This window comes from Thamnophis elegans, chromosome 8 (genome assembly GCF_009769535.1).
Source record: "Thamnophis elegans isolate rThaEle1 chromosome 8, rThaEle1.pri, whole genome shotgun sequence".
Classification (NCBI taxonomy): Eukaryota; Metazoa; Chordata; class Lepidosauria; order Squamata; family Colubridae; genus Thamnophis; species Thamnophis elegans.
The window spans coordinates 4,570,249-4,589,783 of record NC_045548.1 but is presented as its reverse complement, the minus strand read 5'-3'; the positions used below and the strand labels follow the sequence as shown (position 1 = coordinate 4,589,783).

The 19,535-nt window shown below is 42.4% G+C and overlaps 1 protein-coding gene across 1 annotated transcript in view; it reads left to right on the top strand.

Annotated features, from left to right (window-relative positions):
- The window catches only part of LOC116512823 (solute carrier family 22 member 23-like), a 125,093-nt gene extending 105,846 nt beyond the window's left edge, over window positions 1-19,247 (top strand). Inside the window, exons 7-10 of the mRNA XM_032223509.1 lie at window positions 7,921-8,153; window positions 12,047-12,079; window positions 14,398-14,521; window positions 18,227-19,247. Coding sequence (XP_032079400.1) covers window positions 7,921-8,153; window positions 12,047-12,079; window positions 14,398-14,521; window positions 18,227-18,584 — 748 coding nt within the window. The 3' untranslated portion in view covers window positions 18,585-19,247. The remainder of the gene's footprint in view (window positions 1-7,920; window positions 8,154-12,046; window positions 12,080-14,397; window positions 14,522-18,226) is intronic.
- The last annotated feature ends 288 nt before the right edge of the window (window positions 19,248-19,535 follow it).

Below are 19,535 nucleotides of genomic sequence, written 5' to 3'. Positions count from 1 at the left end.
AAAGATCCAACTAAAGGAACAACACCAGAAAACTATAGACCAATAACATGCTTGCCAACAACCTTCAAATTACTCACAGGCATTATTGCAGATAACATGATGGATTATTTGGAAACAAACAACATCTTGCCAGTAGAGCAAAAAGGCAACAAAAGAAGGAGCAGGGGCACAAAAGATCAGCTTCTAATTGATAAAATGATATTAGAAAATTGTAAGAACAGAAAAACGAACTTGAATATGGTCTGGATTGATTACAAAAAGGCATTTGACTCACTGCCACATAGTTGGATCATAAAATGCTTAGAAACAACTGGCATTAGCAAAAATATTACATCCTTTACTGAAAAGGCAATGAAACAATGGAGAACTGAGTTGGCAGTAGGGAATGAGAGCTACGGAATGGTTAATATCAAGCGAGGAATTTTCCAGGGTGATTCACTTTCACCTCTTCTCTTCATCATTGCAATGATCCCACTATCAGTAATCTTAAAAAAAATGAAATTAGGCTACCAAACAGCCAAAAAAGCTGAAAAAATTTCGCATTTACTATATATGGATGATTTGAAACTCTATGGAAAGTCAGAAATAGAAATCCAATCATTGACAAATACAGTCCGAGTATTCAGCACCGATATTTCAATGCAGTTTGGCATGGAAAAATGCGCCACTGTATCCATAAAAAGGGGCAAAATCACTGCATCTGAGGGAATTGAAATGCCCAATGGCCAACTAATTAAATGCAAAGAAAATGAAGCCTACAAATACTTAGGCATTCTGCAGTTGGATAACATCAAGCATGGAGAAGTAAAAACTATTGTCAGACGAGAGTACACCAACAGAGTTAGGAAAATTTTGAAATCTAAATTGAATGGTGGAAATACAATCAAGGCCATAAATACCTGGGCAATACCAGTTATAAGATACACAGCTGGCATAGTTAACTGGACACAAACTGATTTGGACCTTTTGGACCGAAAAACCAGGAAACTAATGACAATGCACTACAGTTTACATCCACGTGGTGATACTGATAGACTATATCTGCCCCGAAAATCAGGTGGCAGAGGATTATTACAAGTGAAGCAAACAGTTGAAGAAGAAAAACATGCACTGGCTGATTATTTAAAAGAAAGTCAAGAACATCTATTAATCGAAGTAAAGAGCAAAAATCTACTGAAGGCCCAACAGACAAAACAAGAATACAGAAAAGATGTGATAAAATCAAGAATGGAGAGTTGGCAGAACAAAGCACTGCATGGTCAATTTCTGGAAAAAATAAAAGATAAAGTGGACAGGGAACAAACTTGGTTATGGTTAAAAACAGGTACATTAAAGAAAGAAACAGAGTCACTAATCCTGGCTGCGCAAGAACAAGCTATCCGCACAAATGCCATTAAGGCCAAAATCGAAAAATCCTCTGATGATGCCAAATGCAGACTTTGCAAAGAAGCTGACGAAACTGTTGATCACATTCTCAGCTGCTGTAAAAAAATCGCGCAGACTGATTATAAATTGCGGCACAATTCAGTAGCACAAATGATCCATTGGAATTTGTGCAAAAATTATAATATTAAAACCGCAACAAACTGGTGGGAACATCAGCCTGAAAAAGTCACAGAAAATCAGATGGTCAAGATCTTGTGGGATTTCCGTATACAAACCGACAAAATACTGGCGCATAATACACCAGACATCACACTGGTTGAGAAAAATAAGGTCACAATCATAGACATCGCAGTACCAGGTGATAGCAGGGTCGCCGAGAAGGAACATGAAAAAATCGCAAGATACCAGGACTTAAAAATCGAAATTCAACGACTATGGCACAAACCAGCAGTGGTAATTCCAGTGGTAATTGGCACACTGGGTGCTATTCCAAAAGCACTGGAATTACATTTAAAACAGTTAAAAATTGACAAAATCACCATCAGTCAAATGCAAAAAGCCGCACTGCTTGGATCTGCACGCATATTACGAAAATATGTTACGACGTCCTAGGCCCCTGGGTGGGGCCCGACTAGTAACCAATGCCAAATCCGGCGAAACAACTGGCCGCTGTGATACAATTGTATAATAATAATAATAATGAGGAGGAGGAGGAGGAGGAGGAGGAGGAGGAGGAGGAGAAGGAGAAGAAGAAGAAGAAGAAGAAGAAGAAGAAGAAGAAGAAGAAGAAGAAGAAGAAGAAGAAGAAGAAGAAGAAGAAGAAGAAGAAGAATCATCTGCCTGCCTTTTCTCTACAATCTTTGCCCCCAATCTTTTGGGCACCAGGGATTGGTTCTGTGGAGAGACATTTTTCCGTGGACCGGAGGGGGCGTGGTCTGCATCTAGGACCTCTGCTCTAGGGAAAGGGAAAGGTTCCCCTCGCACATATGTGCTAGTCATTCCTGACTCTAGGGGGCGGTGCTCATCTCCGTTTCAAAGCCGAAGAGCCAGCGCTGCCCGAAGACGTCTCCGTGGTCCTGTGGCCAGCATGACTAAATGCCAAAAGCACACAGAGCGCTGTTACCTTCCCAGCACTGGGACAAGTAACGCGGCACTAGGGATTTGAACCGCCGTACTACCGCCAACCTTTCTGATTGACAAGCTCAGCGTCTTAGCCACTGGGCCACCATGTCCCACCCCTGCTCTATAAAGTGCCAAAGCATTACATGTATATTATAACACCAGAATTGCTACTCCTACCATTGTCAAGAGACAGTCTGCAGCAGAAAAATTTGTTTTAACAACTGCTGTGCATTTAGCCATCCATTCCACGAGAGTGGCTTTTGTTGCCTCCTATGATTCCAGTTGAGATGAAGCAAAGACTAAGAAAATCTAGTCAAAGGTATACGTGGAGAAAGCAGTCCAGTTGTTTTGTTTTGTTTTGAAAAAGTACCTTTGAGACAGCTATGACTAATAACTCCCTGAGTGATTTCAAGGAGTTTGGGAAAGATTTCTAATTTCAACTGTTCAACAGTAGCGGTCACAAAATTGCTCTGCCTTCTGTCCTGCTTATACAAATACGTCTATGCTTATTTGTTTGCTAGTTTCATCTTGAAACTTTTTTCAGTGACTCCATTACCAGTATTAAGGTCCCATATAACCTTTACTGCAAAGTTCACGGAAATCTCATTGATAAAATAGGACCATCTAACAGGGAGGAAAGAAATCAGCTAAAATGAATTTTGCATGTAGATGCTTCATTGACAACTGAAAGTATCTAAGCTGATAAATAAAATTACAACAAAGCTCATTTATTTTTCATAAAAATGATTTTTTTTCCCTTAGAGTCATCCACCACCGCCTGGGTTAAATTTAAGTAGCATCATAAATGCACACTATTGAACGGATTATGAGAGACAGTTCAGTGCAGTGGTTAAAAGCACCCAGTTAGAAATCAAGAGATGGTGCGTTCTAGTCCCCTCCTTGGACATGAAGCCAGCTGGATGATCTTGGGCCAGGCCCTTTCTCTCAGTTCTAAGAAGCAGACAATAGGAAACCACTTCCGAAATCTTGTTGAGAATACAATAGAACCAGAGGTGGGTTCCTACCAGTTTGCACCTATTCGGTAGAACCGGTTTGTCAAATCTACTGAACTGGTTAGGAGAGGTTCCACCAGTGGACCCGGGAAGCAGGCCACAACTACAGAAGAGGTTCCAAAAAATTTTGAAACCCACCACTAGTAACACTGCTATCATCTCTCTCCTAGTCCTTCTTTTCACCAGAGTAGACATACCAATAGACCACAGCAGGGCTGGGTTCCTGCCAGTTCTAACCTCTTCTATAGAAGAGGTTCCACAAATCTACAGTGCCGTTTAGAACCGGTTCCAGCTCCCTCCTCCTGCCTGTCCGCACATCATCAAGATGAAGAGCGAGAGGAGGAATTCTGGGAGTTGAAGTCCACAAGTCTTAAAGCTGTCAAGTTTGAACACCCCTGGGGTTTTTTTTTCTAAAGGGTTAGGGGTGCAAGGGTCTTGTAACTTGACAGCTTTAAGACTTGCACACTTCAATGCCAGAGTTCCTGAGCCAACATATTGGTTGCTAAGCAAGAGCGTTGTCAAGTGAGTTTCACCACATTTTACAAGTTGGCCACGCCCACCCAGTCACATGGCTGGCAAGCCACTCCCACCCAGTCACATGGCTGGCAAGCCACTCCCACAAAGCAGGCCACACCTACAGAAGAGGTTCTAAAAAATTTTAAACCGACCACTGAATAGAACAGAACAGAATAGAATTCTTTATTGGCCAAATATGGACACACAAGGAATTCATCTTTGGTGCATATGCTTTCAGTGTACATAAAAGAAAAGATACATTTGTCACAAATCATAAAATACAACACTTAATAATAGTCATAGGGTACAAATAAGGAAATAAATCATACTAGGAAACAATATCAATATAAATCGTAAGGATACAAGCAACAAAGTTAATCATACAGTCATAAGTGGGAGGAGATGGATGACAGGAACAGTGAGAAGATTAATAGTAATAGTAAATTGCAGGTATTAATTCAGGCAGTCACTAGGAGTCATGACTGATTTCAAGATACCACTGGTCCCCTCAAAATGAACTGATTTCTTTGTCGCATGATTTTTTACTTAACAATATCACTCTGAATGACTGTAACAACAAACAACAACTAAAAACAGGATTGGCAGGTTGATTTGGGGTTGGCAGGTTGATTTTGGAGACAGGTTGCCCCCTGGCATAATATTTTTATGTAAGGCATCTGTTGTGGCTCAGGAGGAGCCTTTGGAGCTGCTATCAGTGAGTGGTTTTAGGATGCTCTCGGGATGCAGGATAATGAGCAGCTGTTGCTCGTTAGGTTCTTCTCCTGCAGATAAAAGACTGATGGTGCCACGCCTTAGTGGCAGAAGTCAACGTTCGTCGTTCGTTTGTTCGTGAGTTCAGTTTCGTTCCTGTTCGAGTTAGTGATTCAAAGAGACACTTGGATAAGTGATTTGCTTTCTGTAAACCTGGTTTGCTGTAAGAGTTTTGTTTTTGCATTTGCTGTGTAACTTTTTGCCAGAGACTTTATCTATGTTTATTTTGGGCTCGCAGCCAGCTTGAGCCGGGACTGATAAAGATATTTCCTTTGAAGTTCTGTCTGGCTGTCGTTTGTGAACGAGCGAAGAGGGGGGTCAGAACAGGCATCTATTTATCTAAATAGTGAGAATAGTAAAACTTCTTTAGGGCCCATATTAGGAATGATTGTATATGCATGTTCATAGATTGGTAACTGCAGCATTAAATGTTCTACCCACATGCCTGATGCTGTTCTCGTATCACTCAGTGGTACCCCTAATACAGAGTCTTTTTTCAAACATCCATCCGGCTCCTGTAGGAAATAATTCCTTAACAAAAAATAAATCATCCAAATATTTGTTGCTCTTTTGATCGTGTCAACTGATGCGCTAATCTAATGGAAATTGTTCGTTGTGGGAAAGACAAACTGCGCACTACGAAACGAAATAAGATTCTGCGCCATCTAATTGTACATGATTTCTTGCTAGCCTTTAGATTCTGCAGTTCTTTGCTAGAGTAGAAAAATGTCCTTTAGTTTAGTATTGAACAGGGAATTCGTTATTTGAATAGAAAAGAATAGAATAGAATTCTTTATTGGCCCAAAACTCTGTTTTTTTTAAAAAAATTAAAAGCAAGTTTATAGTCCCTCTTGGTTGTGAACATTGGCTTCCAAGATTTGGTCCATGATCGGTGAAATAACGTTGAAAAAAGCAGCTCATTTCTCATGTACAAATATATTATTTCTTTATTCTGCACTGTCCCTTGTTCTTTCCCTGGCTAAGGAGGAGTACAGTAGATTATGCGAACAATGCAGTTCGTGTTATCTGCCTAGAATAAGCATGTCTTAGAATATTTATAGCTTAATATGAGTTTTCACAGATTTTGATATTTAATACCCGCAGATATTAGACACTAAAGATAAAAAAAGATTCCTACGACAGAGAGAGAAAGAGAGATAGATAGACAGACAGACAGACAGACAGAAAGAGAAAGAAAGAAAGAAAGAAAGAAAGAAAGAAAGAAAGAAAGAAAGAAAGAAAGAAAGAAAGAAAAAGAGTGAGAGAGAGATGAAAGAAAAAAAGAAAAAAGGGACAGAGAGACAAAAGGAAGGAAAGAGAGAGAGAGAGAGAAAGAAAGAAAGAAAACACATGGCCGGCAAGCCACTCCCACCAGGTCACATGGCCAGCAAGCCACTCCCACAAAGGAGGCCACACCCACAGAGTAGTTTCCAAAAAATTTTGAAACCCACCACTGTACCAGGTACTACTAATTGCAAATTGCAACTGCTCCGTGCCAAAATTTGCTTAGATTCATGGTGGAACAATAATTTTTCTCAATATAGATATATTGAATAGAATTAGTGTTCCATTATGAATCTAAGCAAATCTTTGGGAGTGCATTCATGTGTAGTTTTCTTGTAGCAGGTTGCATAGTTATCGCGACTGTGTCTTTTTCCACAGGAGAGAGACCTCTCATGTAGGGAGTTTGAACCGCGTGGCGCTGTAGCTTGCGTGTCAAGTCTTGGCATGTAGAGGTTTACATACCAAGGTCTCCTAGTTGGTTCTAGAACAATACTGGTATGATAAAGCTAAATTTGGTCCTGTTCTGACATGGGCTTCCCCAAAAAGCACGAGGCACTGTCCTGATCCCCGACAAAGCCCCTTTTATTAAACAAATGTGAATTCCTCTCATTCACATTCAGCCAAGGCCTAGCAAAAAGTCTTTCAAAGGAATATTTATGACCACAGACCTTATCTAGCTTGGAAAGCTGCCATGTCAATATTTCCCAAATGAGGCGCTGTGCAAGGAAAGACCAGGCACAGAGTCTCTGAGATTCACGGACAGATCTTCACACTCCTGAAATGAATCTAATGACCGAATGTACAAATTGTTTTCTGCAGAAGCCCACTCCCCTTTCGCTCCTCTTTTATTTCCTATGGGAGGGGCCATTCACCGTCCACCTGTGGCTTTACTCCCAAGTCGACCCCGATTTCTGAGCTGTTCTTTTCTTCCGGCAGCTCTGCACATGTGCACACTGGGAACAGGCTCCAGCTGTTCCTCTGCCTCACTGCTTCTGGCTCCGTAGGCACCTGATCACTGCCAGGGGGCCTCGGCCCCATCTCTGCCTCCGATGCATAGCTCTCATCCGAGTCTTCCCCAGCCTTCAGGACTGGCCCATGCTCAGTGGTGGGTTTCAAAAAATTTTGGAACCTACTCTGTGGGTGTGGCCTCCTTTGTGGGAGTGGCTTGCCGGTCATGTGACCTGGTGGGAGTGGCTTGCTGGCCATGTGTTCTCTCTCTCTCTCTCTCTCTCTCTCTGTCTTTCCTTCCTTTTGTCTCTCTGTCCTTTTTTTCTTTTTTTCTTTCATCTCTCTCTCACTCTTTTTCTTTCTTTTTTCTTTCTTTCTTTCTTTCTCTCCCTCTCTCTCTCTCTCTCTCTCTCTCTCTCACCCCCCCGCGCTCTCTCTCTCTCTCTCTGTCTCTCTCTCTCTCTGTGTGGCCGTGGTGGGTTTCAAAAATTTTTGGAACCTCTTCTGTAGGTGTGGCCTGCTTTCTGGGTCCACTGGTGGAACCTCTTCTAACTGGTTCGGTAGATTTGACGAACCGGTTCTACCGAATAGGTGCGAACTGGTAGGAACCCACCTCTGCCCACGCTCCTCCCCAACCTCCTCACTGTCCAATTACTGCCAGTTCTGCTGACTGCTGGCGGGCCACAACAGGTCCTGACATCCAAGCAACTGGGAGGAATACATTACTTAGGGCCCTTCTCGTCCCCCCACCTGACTTTTAAAAAGGAAACCTATTTCTTTGGGATTGGGCTAAGTCGCACCTGATAATCCTAAGTAATCATTCACTGTGCAGTTGTAAAAGGAATGGTTCCTGTTATTTGTCTCATGTTGTCTCCCACAGGCTGACTGGATACGGAATACACCACTGCTTTGCAAAGAGTATGATGGGTCATGAAGAAATGATGTCCTTCACCAACAATTTTTATGCAGACTATTACACCATGGCCAGCATCACTCTGGTGTCCTGCCTGGCCATGTGCCCAGTGGTTGGTTTTCTCGGAAGAAGAGGGGGTCTCCTGCTCTTCATGATCCTTACTGCTCTGGCGTCTCTTTTACAACTGGGCCTTCTCAACTGTGAGTGTCAGCATCGAACTGTTGCAAAGTTTAGTGCAGATTCACGGAGCCCTGACTTTACCCACAGGGTTTCCAGTTTATGAGCTGTGATGGCGCAGTGGTTAGAGTGCAGTACTGCAGGCTACTTCTGTTGACTGCCGGCTGCCTGCAATTTGGCAGTTCAAATCTCACCAGGCTCAAGGGTTGACTCAGCCTTCCATCCTTCCGAGGTTGGTAAAATGAGGACCCAGACTGTTGGGGGCAATATGCTGACTCTATAAACCACTTAGAGAGAGCTGTAAAGCAGTATATAAGTCTAGGTGCTGTTGCTATATATAAAACTGAACATAATGAGAAAGGGAAAAATAGGTGTCACAAGACTCAAGAATTTAGATCCGGAACTGGCTGAGGAACTCTGGGAGTTGAAGTCCACAAGTCTTAAAGTTGCCAAAGTTGGAGACCACTGCCCTACATGACCAAACCATCAACATACTGTTGTCATGCTGTTCACTCACTGAATCCGCATTCAGTCACCCACCCACCCCACTCAACCCTGGCTCAATCTCTTCTTCTTTTTCATGCATTCTAAGGACCCCTATTTCCACTGGGCTCAATTTACATTGTATTTCCCTTGCCCTGCCCTGTTTTCACGTATAGCAAACCAGAAGCCAGTTCTAATATGTAGCCATTTTTTTTTACTTCTTTCGATAGCCTTTCATTTCTCACATCAGAATGCCTATTACCAGATACTGCATCTCTACACTTGTATATCACCGGGTTGGTTTAGATATTTTGGTCAGGGTACCACAAATGCCAGTTTTACCCCAAGTATGGCAAACTACACTACCACCTTATAAGCCAATCAGTGGTGGGATTCAAATAATTTACCAACCAGTTCTCTGCCCTAACGACCAGCTGGGTAGGCGGGGCTCAGTGGTCATGTGATCATGTGGGCGTGGCCAAGTCAATGTCACTCACCTCGATGGGCGCTTCGTCTTAGCTGTTACAATGGTAATAAGGGTTAACCGGAGAGGCAGTTTCTGTTAGCAGGGCAATCAAGATGAGGCTAGAAACAACACCAGAATGTTTCCTTCCTGCCTTCCTTACAGGATTAGCCCTGTAAAGTGGAAAGAAACAAAAGGAGATTTCTTCCAACAATCGGTTCTCTGAACTACTTAGAAAGTTAACAACCGGTTCTCCCGAATAGGTGCGAACTGGCTGAATCCCATCACTGAAGCCAATATACTGACATCCCACTAGCTAGAAGGCTAATGCAGTGCGCTGACTCCAAATGTTGCCTTCTGAGAGAAAGAGCAAAGTATAATCTGATAGTTGTGCCCTGTGTAATTGGGGTTTTATGTCCTGCAACCTGCTAGTTATAACCATCTCTTTTTTATTCAAGGTTATCATTTTCTGTAGGTCAGTTGCACAATTTAGAATCAGAGCAGTGACGTGCGGTGAGGTTTATGGCTGGTGAGGCAGCAATTTGTTTAGACTTGTGGACTTCAACTTCCAGAATTCCACAGCCAGGCATGCTCAGTTCCGATTTAAAGCGACAGCATTTGTTTTCCTCCTTTGCTAAATAAGTTTCCTTCTTTCTTTTTCTTTTTCTTCTCCCTTCCCCTCCTTCCTCCCTCTCTCAAACACACACACACACACACAAAGTTGCACCAGGAGGATGAAGTTTGAATTCCTCCCCCTCCTTCCGACCCACACACGTACCTTTCTCAGCTGTTTCAGAGAGGATTTCAACTCAGCTCTTGCCTGCCATCATGAAAAGAAAAAAAAATGTAAAAGGAAAAAGGCAAGAGCTGAGGTCAGGCTGGGCTAGTTGCTGCCAGAGTCACCGTGTGGATGACTCTGCTTAACTGTTTAAAAAAGCCTCTAAAAAAGCACCCTCTACAGGAGGAGGCGGGAGAACCACGTGCCTCATCTACATCAGGAATTTTTCGGCTTTTAACCCTTGCTTAACTCTGCTCGAGTGATCATAAAACGCCAGACTAGATGAGGCACATCGTTCTCCCGCCTCCTCCTGTAGAGGGCGCTTTTTAAGAGGCTTTTTTTAAACAGTTAAGCAGAGTCATCCACACGGTGACTCTGGCAGCAACTAGCTCAGCCTGACCTCAGCTCTTGCCTTTTTCCTTTTACATTTCCTTTTCTTTTCAGGATGACAGTGGTGAGGCTCTGCCTCCCCTGCCTCCCCTGACTGCACGTCCCTGTCACATATATAGCCAAATCTTGGGTCTCTGCAAGATTCATTTTCTAGCCTACTCTGTGTCTAGTCTGGGTAAATTCAGAGATTGAGGAGAAAGAAAACATTGGCTGATGACACATTTCCATCTCTGCCAGAACTATCCTGGGATTTACTGATTATGCTACTTTTAATGGAAAGCATCTCAACTCCTGTTGCGTTAATTTGAATTTGGCTGAGAATAGCAGATGCCGAGATCACAAGATCCCACAAGATCCTATTAGCAGGTCATAGGGACTCAGATTCACCTTTCACCTCTACTTTTAATCCAATATCATTTTCCTTTTTTTTTGAAGCCTAAATTAATGTTGGCCTTGTGTGACTTTAAGTAATGCCTCTGAGATTGTAATGATCAGGTGATTCTGTCCATGCAGATATATAATGAAATATGGCATCAGGCATTTAGAAGGCATATTTTAGCAAAAGCTCCATGCGATTTATGCCTACAATCAAACTTTGAACATACCATTTTTAGTTCTTAGCAGATGGATAAGGGTGATTTTTTTTTCTGGATTTGGAAGCCAAGGAGCATTTTAGACATTTCATACATGAAAGGAAGAAGGAAGAGCATTATAGAGTCTCAGCCTGTTGGGGAGACTGGAAACATTTCTTTGGAAAAAGACAGTAACAAATAACTTCCATTCCGTTTCTCAACTGCATGGATGTTATCCGTGAAGATACACAGGTCGAGCTTAAACTTCAAGGAAATGTTATTTTGATTTTAAAATGCTCATCTTCTATGAATCACTAGGATGGAACTTTGGATTTCATATCATATCCCTCTTCATATAAATGCAAACGACAGCAAAGCAGCTCTGTAAAATTTTATATCTGGTTATGAGCCGGGGTGGCACAGTGGTTAGAATGCAGTACTACAGACTAGTTCTGCTGACTGCCAGTTGCCAGAAGTTTGGCAGTTCGATTCTCACCGGCTCAAGGTTGATTCAGCCTTCGACCCTTTTGCGGGGAGTAAAATGACCCAGATTGTTGAGGGCAATATGCTGACTGCGGAAACCTCTTAGAGAGGGCTGTATAAAGCACTGTGAAGTGGTTTATAAGTTTTAAGTGCTATTGCAATATTACATAGTAATATGTATGTTACATATCTGTATATAACATACATATTGCATAAAATAATATTGAAATAATCCAAAGATGTCTTGAGAAACAGGAAAAGAAGTGGAGATCAGGTTTCTTGAACGCATTCAAGAAGGATTGAGTCCTAACATTTACAATAACAGGATTTTGTGAGACTCCAGTAAACTTGCCTAAAAATCTTAAGAGTTTTCTTTTTTTAAAACTGAATTTGTTTCTATCTGTATTCTCTCTCTATTTTCCCTACATTATCAATATAAAAGCTTTTGTTGAGACTTTGCATTAATTCTAAGCCTGGAATCTTCCACTATTATGCAGTTCATTGTTATCATCTCATTAGGATTTTTATTGGGAATTGGAAATTAAAACGGCAGGCCAGGGAAAAAGATGTATTTCCGCTTTATCAAATCATTAAACAACAAATGTGCTGGGGTAGTTAGAGGAGCAATTCTACACTGTAATTTTTTTTAAAACAACTGCAACTGGATGTATGTTTTTCTTCATATGTTCTTTTTTCTTTTCTTTTTCTGTTTCCCATGTTTTCATCATCTTATCGTTCGGAATCCAGTGATAGGAAAATACAGTCAACTTCCAGACTCAGGTATCATTTCCAGATCATTTAGAATGCGATTTAATTAATGTTAGTGAACTTTCTTGAGCCTATTGAGCCGAGGTGGCGCAGTGGTTAAATGCAGCACTGCAGGCTACTTCAGCTAACTGCAGTTCTGCAGTTCGGCTGTTCAAATCTCACCGGCTCAAGGTTGACTCAGCCTTCCATCCTTCCGAGGTGGGTAAAATGAGGACCCGGATTGTTGTTGGGGGCAATATGCTGACTCTGTAAACCGCTTAGAGAGGGCTGAAAGCCCTATGAAGTGGTATATAAGTCTTATTGCTATTGCTATCTTGGTCTGGGGAAGAGGTGGTATTCAGCAGGTTCTAACCGGTTCTGGAGAACCGGTAGCGGAAATTTTGAGTAGTTCAGAGAACCGGTGAATACCACCTCTGACTTGCCCCACCCACATCTATTCTCTACCTCCCAAGTCCCAGCTGATTGGGAGGAAATGGGGATTTTGCAGTAACCTTTCCCGGGAGTGGGTTGCGAATGGAGATTTTACAGTATCCTTCCCCTGCCATGCCCATCAAGCCACACCCACCAAGCCACACCCACAGAAATGGTAGTAAAAAAAATGTGAATCCCACTACTGGTCTGGGGGTACATTATAGAGCCGAGGTGGCGCAGTGGTTAGAGTGCAGTACTGCAGGCCACTTCAGCTGACTGCTATCTGCAGTTCGGCGGTTCAAATCTCACCGGCTCAAGGTTGACTCAGCCTTCCATCCTTCCGAGGTGGGTGAAATGAGGACCCAGACTGTGGGGGCGATAGGCTGACTCTGTAAACCGCTTAGAGAGGGCTGAAAGCCCTATGGAGCGGTATATAAGTCTAACTGCTATTTCAATCCTTTTAAGCACAATTAGCTAATTTTGAAGAAATACTATTTCGCCCATTTAATATCTATTGTTATTGTATTTTAACTTCCCCAACAAGCATGTTTTTAAATCAGGGGTGAACAGGCATAAATCTTATTGGTCAAGGCCACACATCCCCAAAGCTTTCACAAAATTTCAGGTTAACAAAACAGAGGGAAGCATCAGACATATGGGGAATAACTACAATATCTGTAATATCAATGTGACATTTTTTTTAATCAAGTGTAAATTGAAACGAATCAAGTTTAGACTTTGCCCTAGCTGAGTCTCCTTTTTGGAGGACATCCTTGGGCAGTCCCGCCTCCTAAATTTGGACAGCCTTGATTTTAATGGTATAGGAATATCTATTCCTTGAGCTCAAAGGTGTATTTTACCTACATGGGTAACTATGTCCTGTTTTTTTTCTCTCTTTTAGACTAATTATAATTACATAGGAATTGGAGGTCATTTTTCTTTTCAATGCCATGCATGATAAAGGCAGGTTTATCTCTCCATACTTCAGATAAGAGAGAGATAAAAGAGCCAATTTGGTGCTATGATTAAGGTGCTGGCCTAGAAACCAGAACACTGTGAGTTCTAGTCCTGCCTTAGACATGAACCCAACTGGGTGACCTTGGGCCAGTCATATCTTCTCAAGTCTGGGAAGAAAGCAATGGCAAGCCACTTCCAAAAACCTTGCCAAGAAAACTACAGCCATTTCTAACCTTCAATTAAGCTTATCTTCCAGCAAATTATTAAGTCCAAACAAACCGCTTATTCCAATTATTCCTCTTGTAACTCATTAATAAATCAATGCTGTTTTAGAGCGATCTTAAGCTCCGTAGTTTGTTTGTTAATTTACGATTCATCCCCGCCTTCAAGACTCCGGCGCCATTTTATCTTCTGTCTCTTTAGTTTTAATAGAAGGAATTTTTTTTTAAAAAAACCGAGCTAAAGTTTAAATGTACCTACAGTTGTAGATTCTCCGGTATTTGCTCTGCCTGCTTTTTGCTCAGAAGTAAATCAAACATTGTGCAGGGGCTGTCGTGAGCCTTGGTTTATGCTATAAAGCAGAATGAGTCCCGGGCGCGGAGTGTGCCGAGCTGCAGGGTGGCTCACACCTTCCACACCCCAGAATTATCTCCTGGGTGGGGGGCGTTAATGGAGCTCTTCCCAAGCTCAGCAGCTCTCCCCCTTCCTCTTCACCCGAGGAAAGGGTTATCAATCTGTCAGACGGCGGATGTACGCTGTCGAAACAGTGTTACGCGATCTCGGGGCTGGAGCTTCTCAAGAGAGCCGTTCTTCAGGCTGCACGGAGCCACTCTTCATGACAGTCTCCTAAATGTGTACAGGGGCCAACTGTTGTAGTTGGTAGAGGGGCACGTTAAACAAGGGGGAGCTGTCAGTCCTTGAGAGAGAGAATGCGAATGACGTATTTGCATGTTTCCAAACAGGTATGAGTGACACCGTAAAGGACAAATTCTCCATTACGTTTTCCATCGTGGGGATGTTCTCATCGCACGCAGTTGGAAGCCTGAGTGTATTCTTCTGCGCAGAGATCACCCCAACTGTAATAAGGTATTTAAACAAGAGTTCATTCTAGGAACAGAAGACGTTTTGAAGTTCCATCCTTATGTATAGACATTGATCCTCTGATCAACTAGTTTTAGGAGTAGACATTTTGGGGGCAAACCTCCAAAAACTAGTAAGGACATTGTTTTGTTTTGTTGTTTTGCATACCACTTGTGATTAGTCCATACAGTCGCTTTGATCCCTAAAGCTAATGAAAGGAAAACAGACTAGTTAGTTATAGTTTATAGTTTTATTGATTTGTATGCCGCCCACTCCCGAAGGACTCCGGACGGCTTACAATAAAACAAGGGAGGGGGGATAATACACAAACAACATACAACAGTCACAATTTCCGGGGGACCGGATATTTCAAGAGCCCCCCGGCCTGCTGGAGCAGCCAGGACTTGGTGGCTTTGCGGAAGGCCGGGAGGGTAGTAAGGGTCCGGATCTCCACGGGGAGCTCGTTCCAGAGGGCTGGTACTGCAACAGAGAAGGCTCTCCCCCGGGGAGTCGCCAGCCGACATTCCCATTCGAAACATTTCTCAATCTCTTTGCCCAGATCGGAATCTGGGCAAAAGGAACAAAATGGAAATTGTCTCAGCTGTTCTTCTTAGCTTCACTGAAAGAACTTGCCTCATTGTTTCAATGAAGCTTATCAGTATGTGATGTGATAAGGACTGTGCTTTTCATCTGGCTTGCTGATTTGGGTGGAGAGAGTGATTGTTCAAGGTCATCCAGCTGGCTTCTGTCCTAGGGGAGGACCAGAACTTGGCTCTCCCTATTTCTAGTCAAGCATCTTTAGCACTATGCCACATTTTCTCTCTTCATTCGGATAGAAAAACCGGGATTTCTTTTGCCCTTTATTTTATTACTTGGGCAAAGAGGGACAAGCAGAAAAATCAAAGGAAGCTGAGAAAGAGAATCATTCTCAAGTAATTTCAGAGAGTGAGAGAGATAGCACCCAGAATGTGTGAGAGAATAATTCCTGAAATTATTTGGGAGTGATTCTCATCCATATTCCATATTCCATTGAAGCATTTGTATATATTCCATGAAAGTATAGGAGCAGCTTTTGGAAACTCCCTAAAGTGTGAATATCTAAATAAAAACATTTTTCACCAAAAAGGCCTATTGTAGAATCCCGACAGAGCCAATATATTTGTAGAGATTCCTGATTTTAAGCACTACTAGGAAACAAGAGATAATAAATTCCACAGACTGAATTTTAGGAGATGAAACAGTGTGATCACTTGATCTCGAGAGGATTGTTACAGAGAGATAAAAGAAAGATGGAGAAAGGGGCAGATACATTTATTTGGTGTCTTCCTTCCTTAAAAAAAAAAAAACTTTGGAGGCTGACCTTAGATAAAAGATAAGTAAATGTAGACACAACAAAATTCATGGATAGTATGGAAAATGTGGATAGAAATTGTTCTGTTTCCCACTGTTTGATCAAAGAATGATTTCATTCTGATATAATGTGTTGAATCCCAAGAGGCACACTTAGAAAATATTTTTTTTTAGAAATCAGTGTCATTAAAGCCTCTATCATTGTGTATTTGTTATATTTGGATCCAAGCCAGAATTGTCATTGTTCTACACATTCATGTGTACTTAATTCATTAGCTAAAAGAAACATTTTTTAAAAAACGATAGCTCCTGAAGGACTTCCAAATTTATAGTGGATATAAAATGTGACAGTGAAAAGGGAGCGGACAGAAGCCTGTCATCAGTATATCTTTTTCAGTAATCCGGCTCCCTGCTTTTATATTTCTTATAAAATAAACTTGAGGAAAGGTTGCTCTCTAGCGATAACACAAAGAATTACGTGTTCCAGGTTTCTGTTTTTCGTAGGATAGAAAACAAAGGCTAAACAGTGGAAGAGAAGAATAGTTAATGCTTGCTCCAATCTCAATTTCTTGTACATTGCAGATCAATTCTGCTGAAGCCCATATCATATCTATTCTAGAAAATGATGAATGTCTATTTGAATAAAAAGTGTATTGTTTTAAGGTATTCTATTAGTTTTAATAACATATTTTACCTATTTTTGGATTGTACTTGATGATAAATGCAGATTTAAAGCAGACAGCGGAACACCTCATTGTGACATCTCCTCATTTCTGCTGATTATTGTTAGAACCGAGTGATGAAATAATTTTCACCTACTGTATACACAACTGTTCGGTTTTATGTCCATCTCAGCAACAGGGCTGGCACAATAAGACTTTATTGAGTAAAAAATTCATTTGATTTCTGAAAATAATTCTTGAAAGAAACACAACTCTTGCTGCTGTCAATAATTGTCACTTATTGTCACTTATTAACCAATCAGCTATTCCTTTTGCTTTTATAATCCATGCCAACCTTGGCAGAAGGACACCAACAAGTGAACATAAGTTCTCAGGCTTGGCCATGGTCCATCTTTGGTTCTCTCATGTACTGTGTAACCAAATATTTTAAAAAGTCAATAGTAAGTGGCCAAGTTTCTTGGCTTCTATTGGGGTCAAGGCAGAGGTGGGTTCCTGCCAGTTCGCACCTATTCGGTAGAACCGGTTCATCAAATCTACCGAACCGGTTAGAAGAGGTTCCACCAGTGGACCCGGAAAGCAGGCCACACCTACAGAAGAGGTTCCAAACATTTTTGAAACCCACCACTGCCACACACACACACACACACACAGACACACACACAGAGAGAGACAGACAGACTGACAGAGAGAGAGAGAGAAAGAAAGGAAGAAAGAAATAAAGAAAAAAGAAAAAGAGTGAGAGAGAGATGAGAGAAAAAAAGAAAAAAGGGACAGAGAGACAAAAGGAAGGAGGGAGAGAGAGAGAGAGAGAGAGAGAACACATGGCCGGCAAGCCACTCCCACCAGGTCACATGGCCAGCAAGCCACTCCCACCAGGTCACATGGCCGGCAAGCCACTCCCACAAAGGAGGCCACACCCGCAGAATAGGTTCCAAAAAAATTTTGAAACCCACCACTGGGTCAAGGATATCATTGGGCGATTTTTTATATTCCAGGCTAGATGCTGGAAAAATGGTTTGGGACGACTAGTTGCCATCATTATTATAATTCACTTAAGTAATTAAAGGGTTCTTTTCCATGGGCATTCCTCTTATACTTTTATTGCAATCCTTCCAACGATTGCAAATTGTGTTGAGTTTTTTAGCGTTAAAAACATTTTTACATATTTGGCGTTAAACAAAAGTATTAGATAAAGTAATTTGTAATTTTGTAATTACTTTATTTGTATGCCGCCCTTTTCCCTGAGGGGACTCAGGGCGGCTCACAATTCAGGGGGGGGGGAGGACAAACAAGTTACAAACATGAAGACAATACATCATTAAAAAGCACAACAGTCATACTATTCGAGTGGGGGTTAAAGTCTTTAGCCCCAGGCCTGTCGGGACAGCCAGGATTTAAGGGCTACGCGGAAGGTCTGGAGGGTGGTGAGGGTACGAATCTCCACGGGGAGGTCGTTCCAGAGGGTCGGAGCAGCCACCGAGAAGGCTCTCCTCCGGGTAGTTGCCAGTCGACATTGGCCGGCTGATGGAATTCGGAGGAGGCCTAATAAGTAACCGAATTGAGAGATGAGGGGGAGCCTGAAGCATGAAAACAGATGCTCAAGTGCAGCTATTCTAATGTTGTTACCGTATTGCATGGACAGTTGCCCTATACTGAAGAACTATGCTTCTTTCCGCAGGGGTGGTGGCCTTGGCCTCGTCCTGGCCAGCGCAGGTTTTGGGATGCTGACAGCACCCATCATGGAACTTCACAACCAGAAAGGCTACTTCCTCCATCATGTGATTTTTGCCTGTTGTACCCTCATCTGTATCATCTGCATTCTCCTCTTGCCAGAGAGCAAAAACCAGAACCTGCCGGAGAACATTCCAGATGGTGAACATTACACCCGGCAGCCTCTCATACCGCATAAGAAGGGGGAGCAACCCCTGCTGCTCACGAACTCTGAACTTAAAGATTACTCCGGCCTCCATGATTCGGCAACCGTGAATGATGGGGTGACCGAGATCGTCACTGCCAACGGGATGAAAGCAATGTAGGAGGAGGAGGAGGAGGAGGAGCATTGAGTTGTGGGTTTGCTTCTCGTCCAAGATTTACAAACCATTGAGAAGAAGGGATGGATACACAGGGAAATTAAGACTCTGCTGCTAAAGCCACTTCTAGAAATCTGTGATGGGGATACAAATTGCTTTGAGGCACAGTAATGTGGGGGAAATGCATCTTTAGAAAAACTGGCTGGAGATCACTGTCCATTTTTTCCCCCCCTGCCATGAAATAGTTCTATTTATTTTGTCGATTTTCTCCATGAAAGCACTTTATTCTGTTCTTCTTCTCTTGTTGACCATAAAGATGAAGCCATGTTACTCTCAAGAAAAGCAGCCATTCCAAGAAAGAAATCATGAGGCGGTATGGTTTGGGTTTCATTTTATTGTTTATTTTTTGTGTTTTTTTTCTAGGGGTATGAGGCATCTCTTGCTGCAACAATGAATTTGTTGGCTACTGGCGTTTTGAGTCATCTTTTTTTTCCCCCTTGATCTCTCCAGATAATTAATATTTCCTCCTTCCAACCTCCTAGTCCTAGCTACTGTGAAAGTGTGTGCCCATAAAACTAAATTCCAACTGCGTTTCAAGGGTTCCACCACAAATGCGCGAACGAAAAAAAGGCGCCTGACTAAACCGCGGTGACAAAACCCCGCCGACAAAACCGTGCGACGAATGAGCGACGAATGAGCCCTGAAGCGCGCCGACAACAGCGCACCGACAGAAGCACGCTGTAACCTAACCCTAAACCTAACCCTAAACCTAACCCTAAACCTAACCCTAAACCTTACCTTAACTTAAATCGCGCTGATGTCGGCGCGCTGTTGTCAACGCGCTTTTGACATCGCGGTTTTAGCGCCGCGGTTTTGTCGGCGCGCTTATGACGTTCGCGCTTTTGTCGGGTCACGCGTTTCAAGTAGCAGGAAAAAAAAGTTTGGATCAGAAGCCCT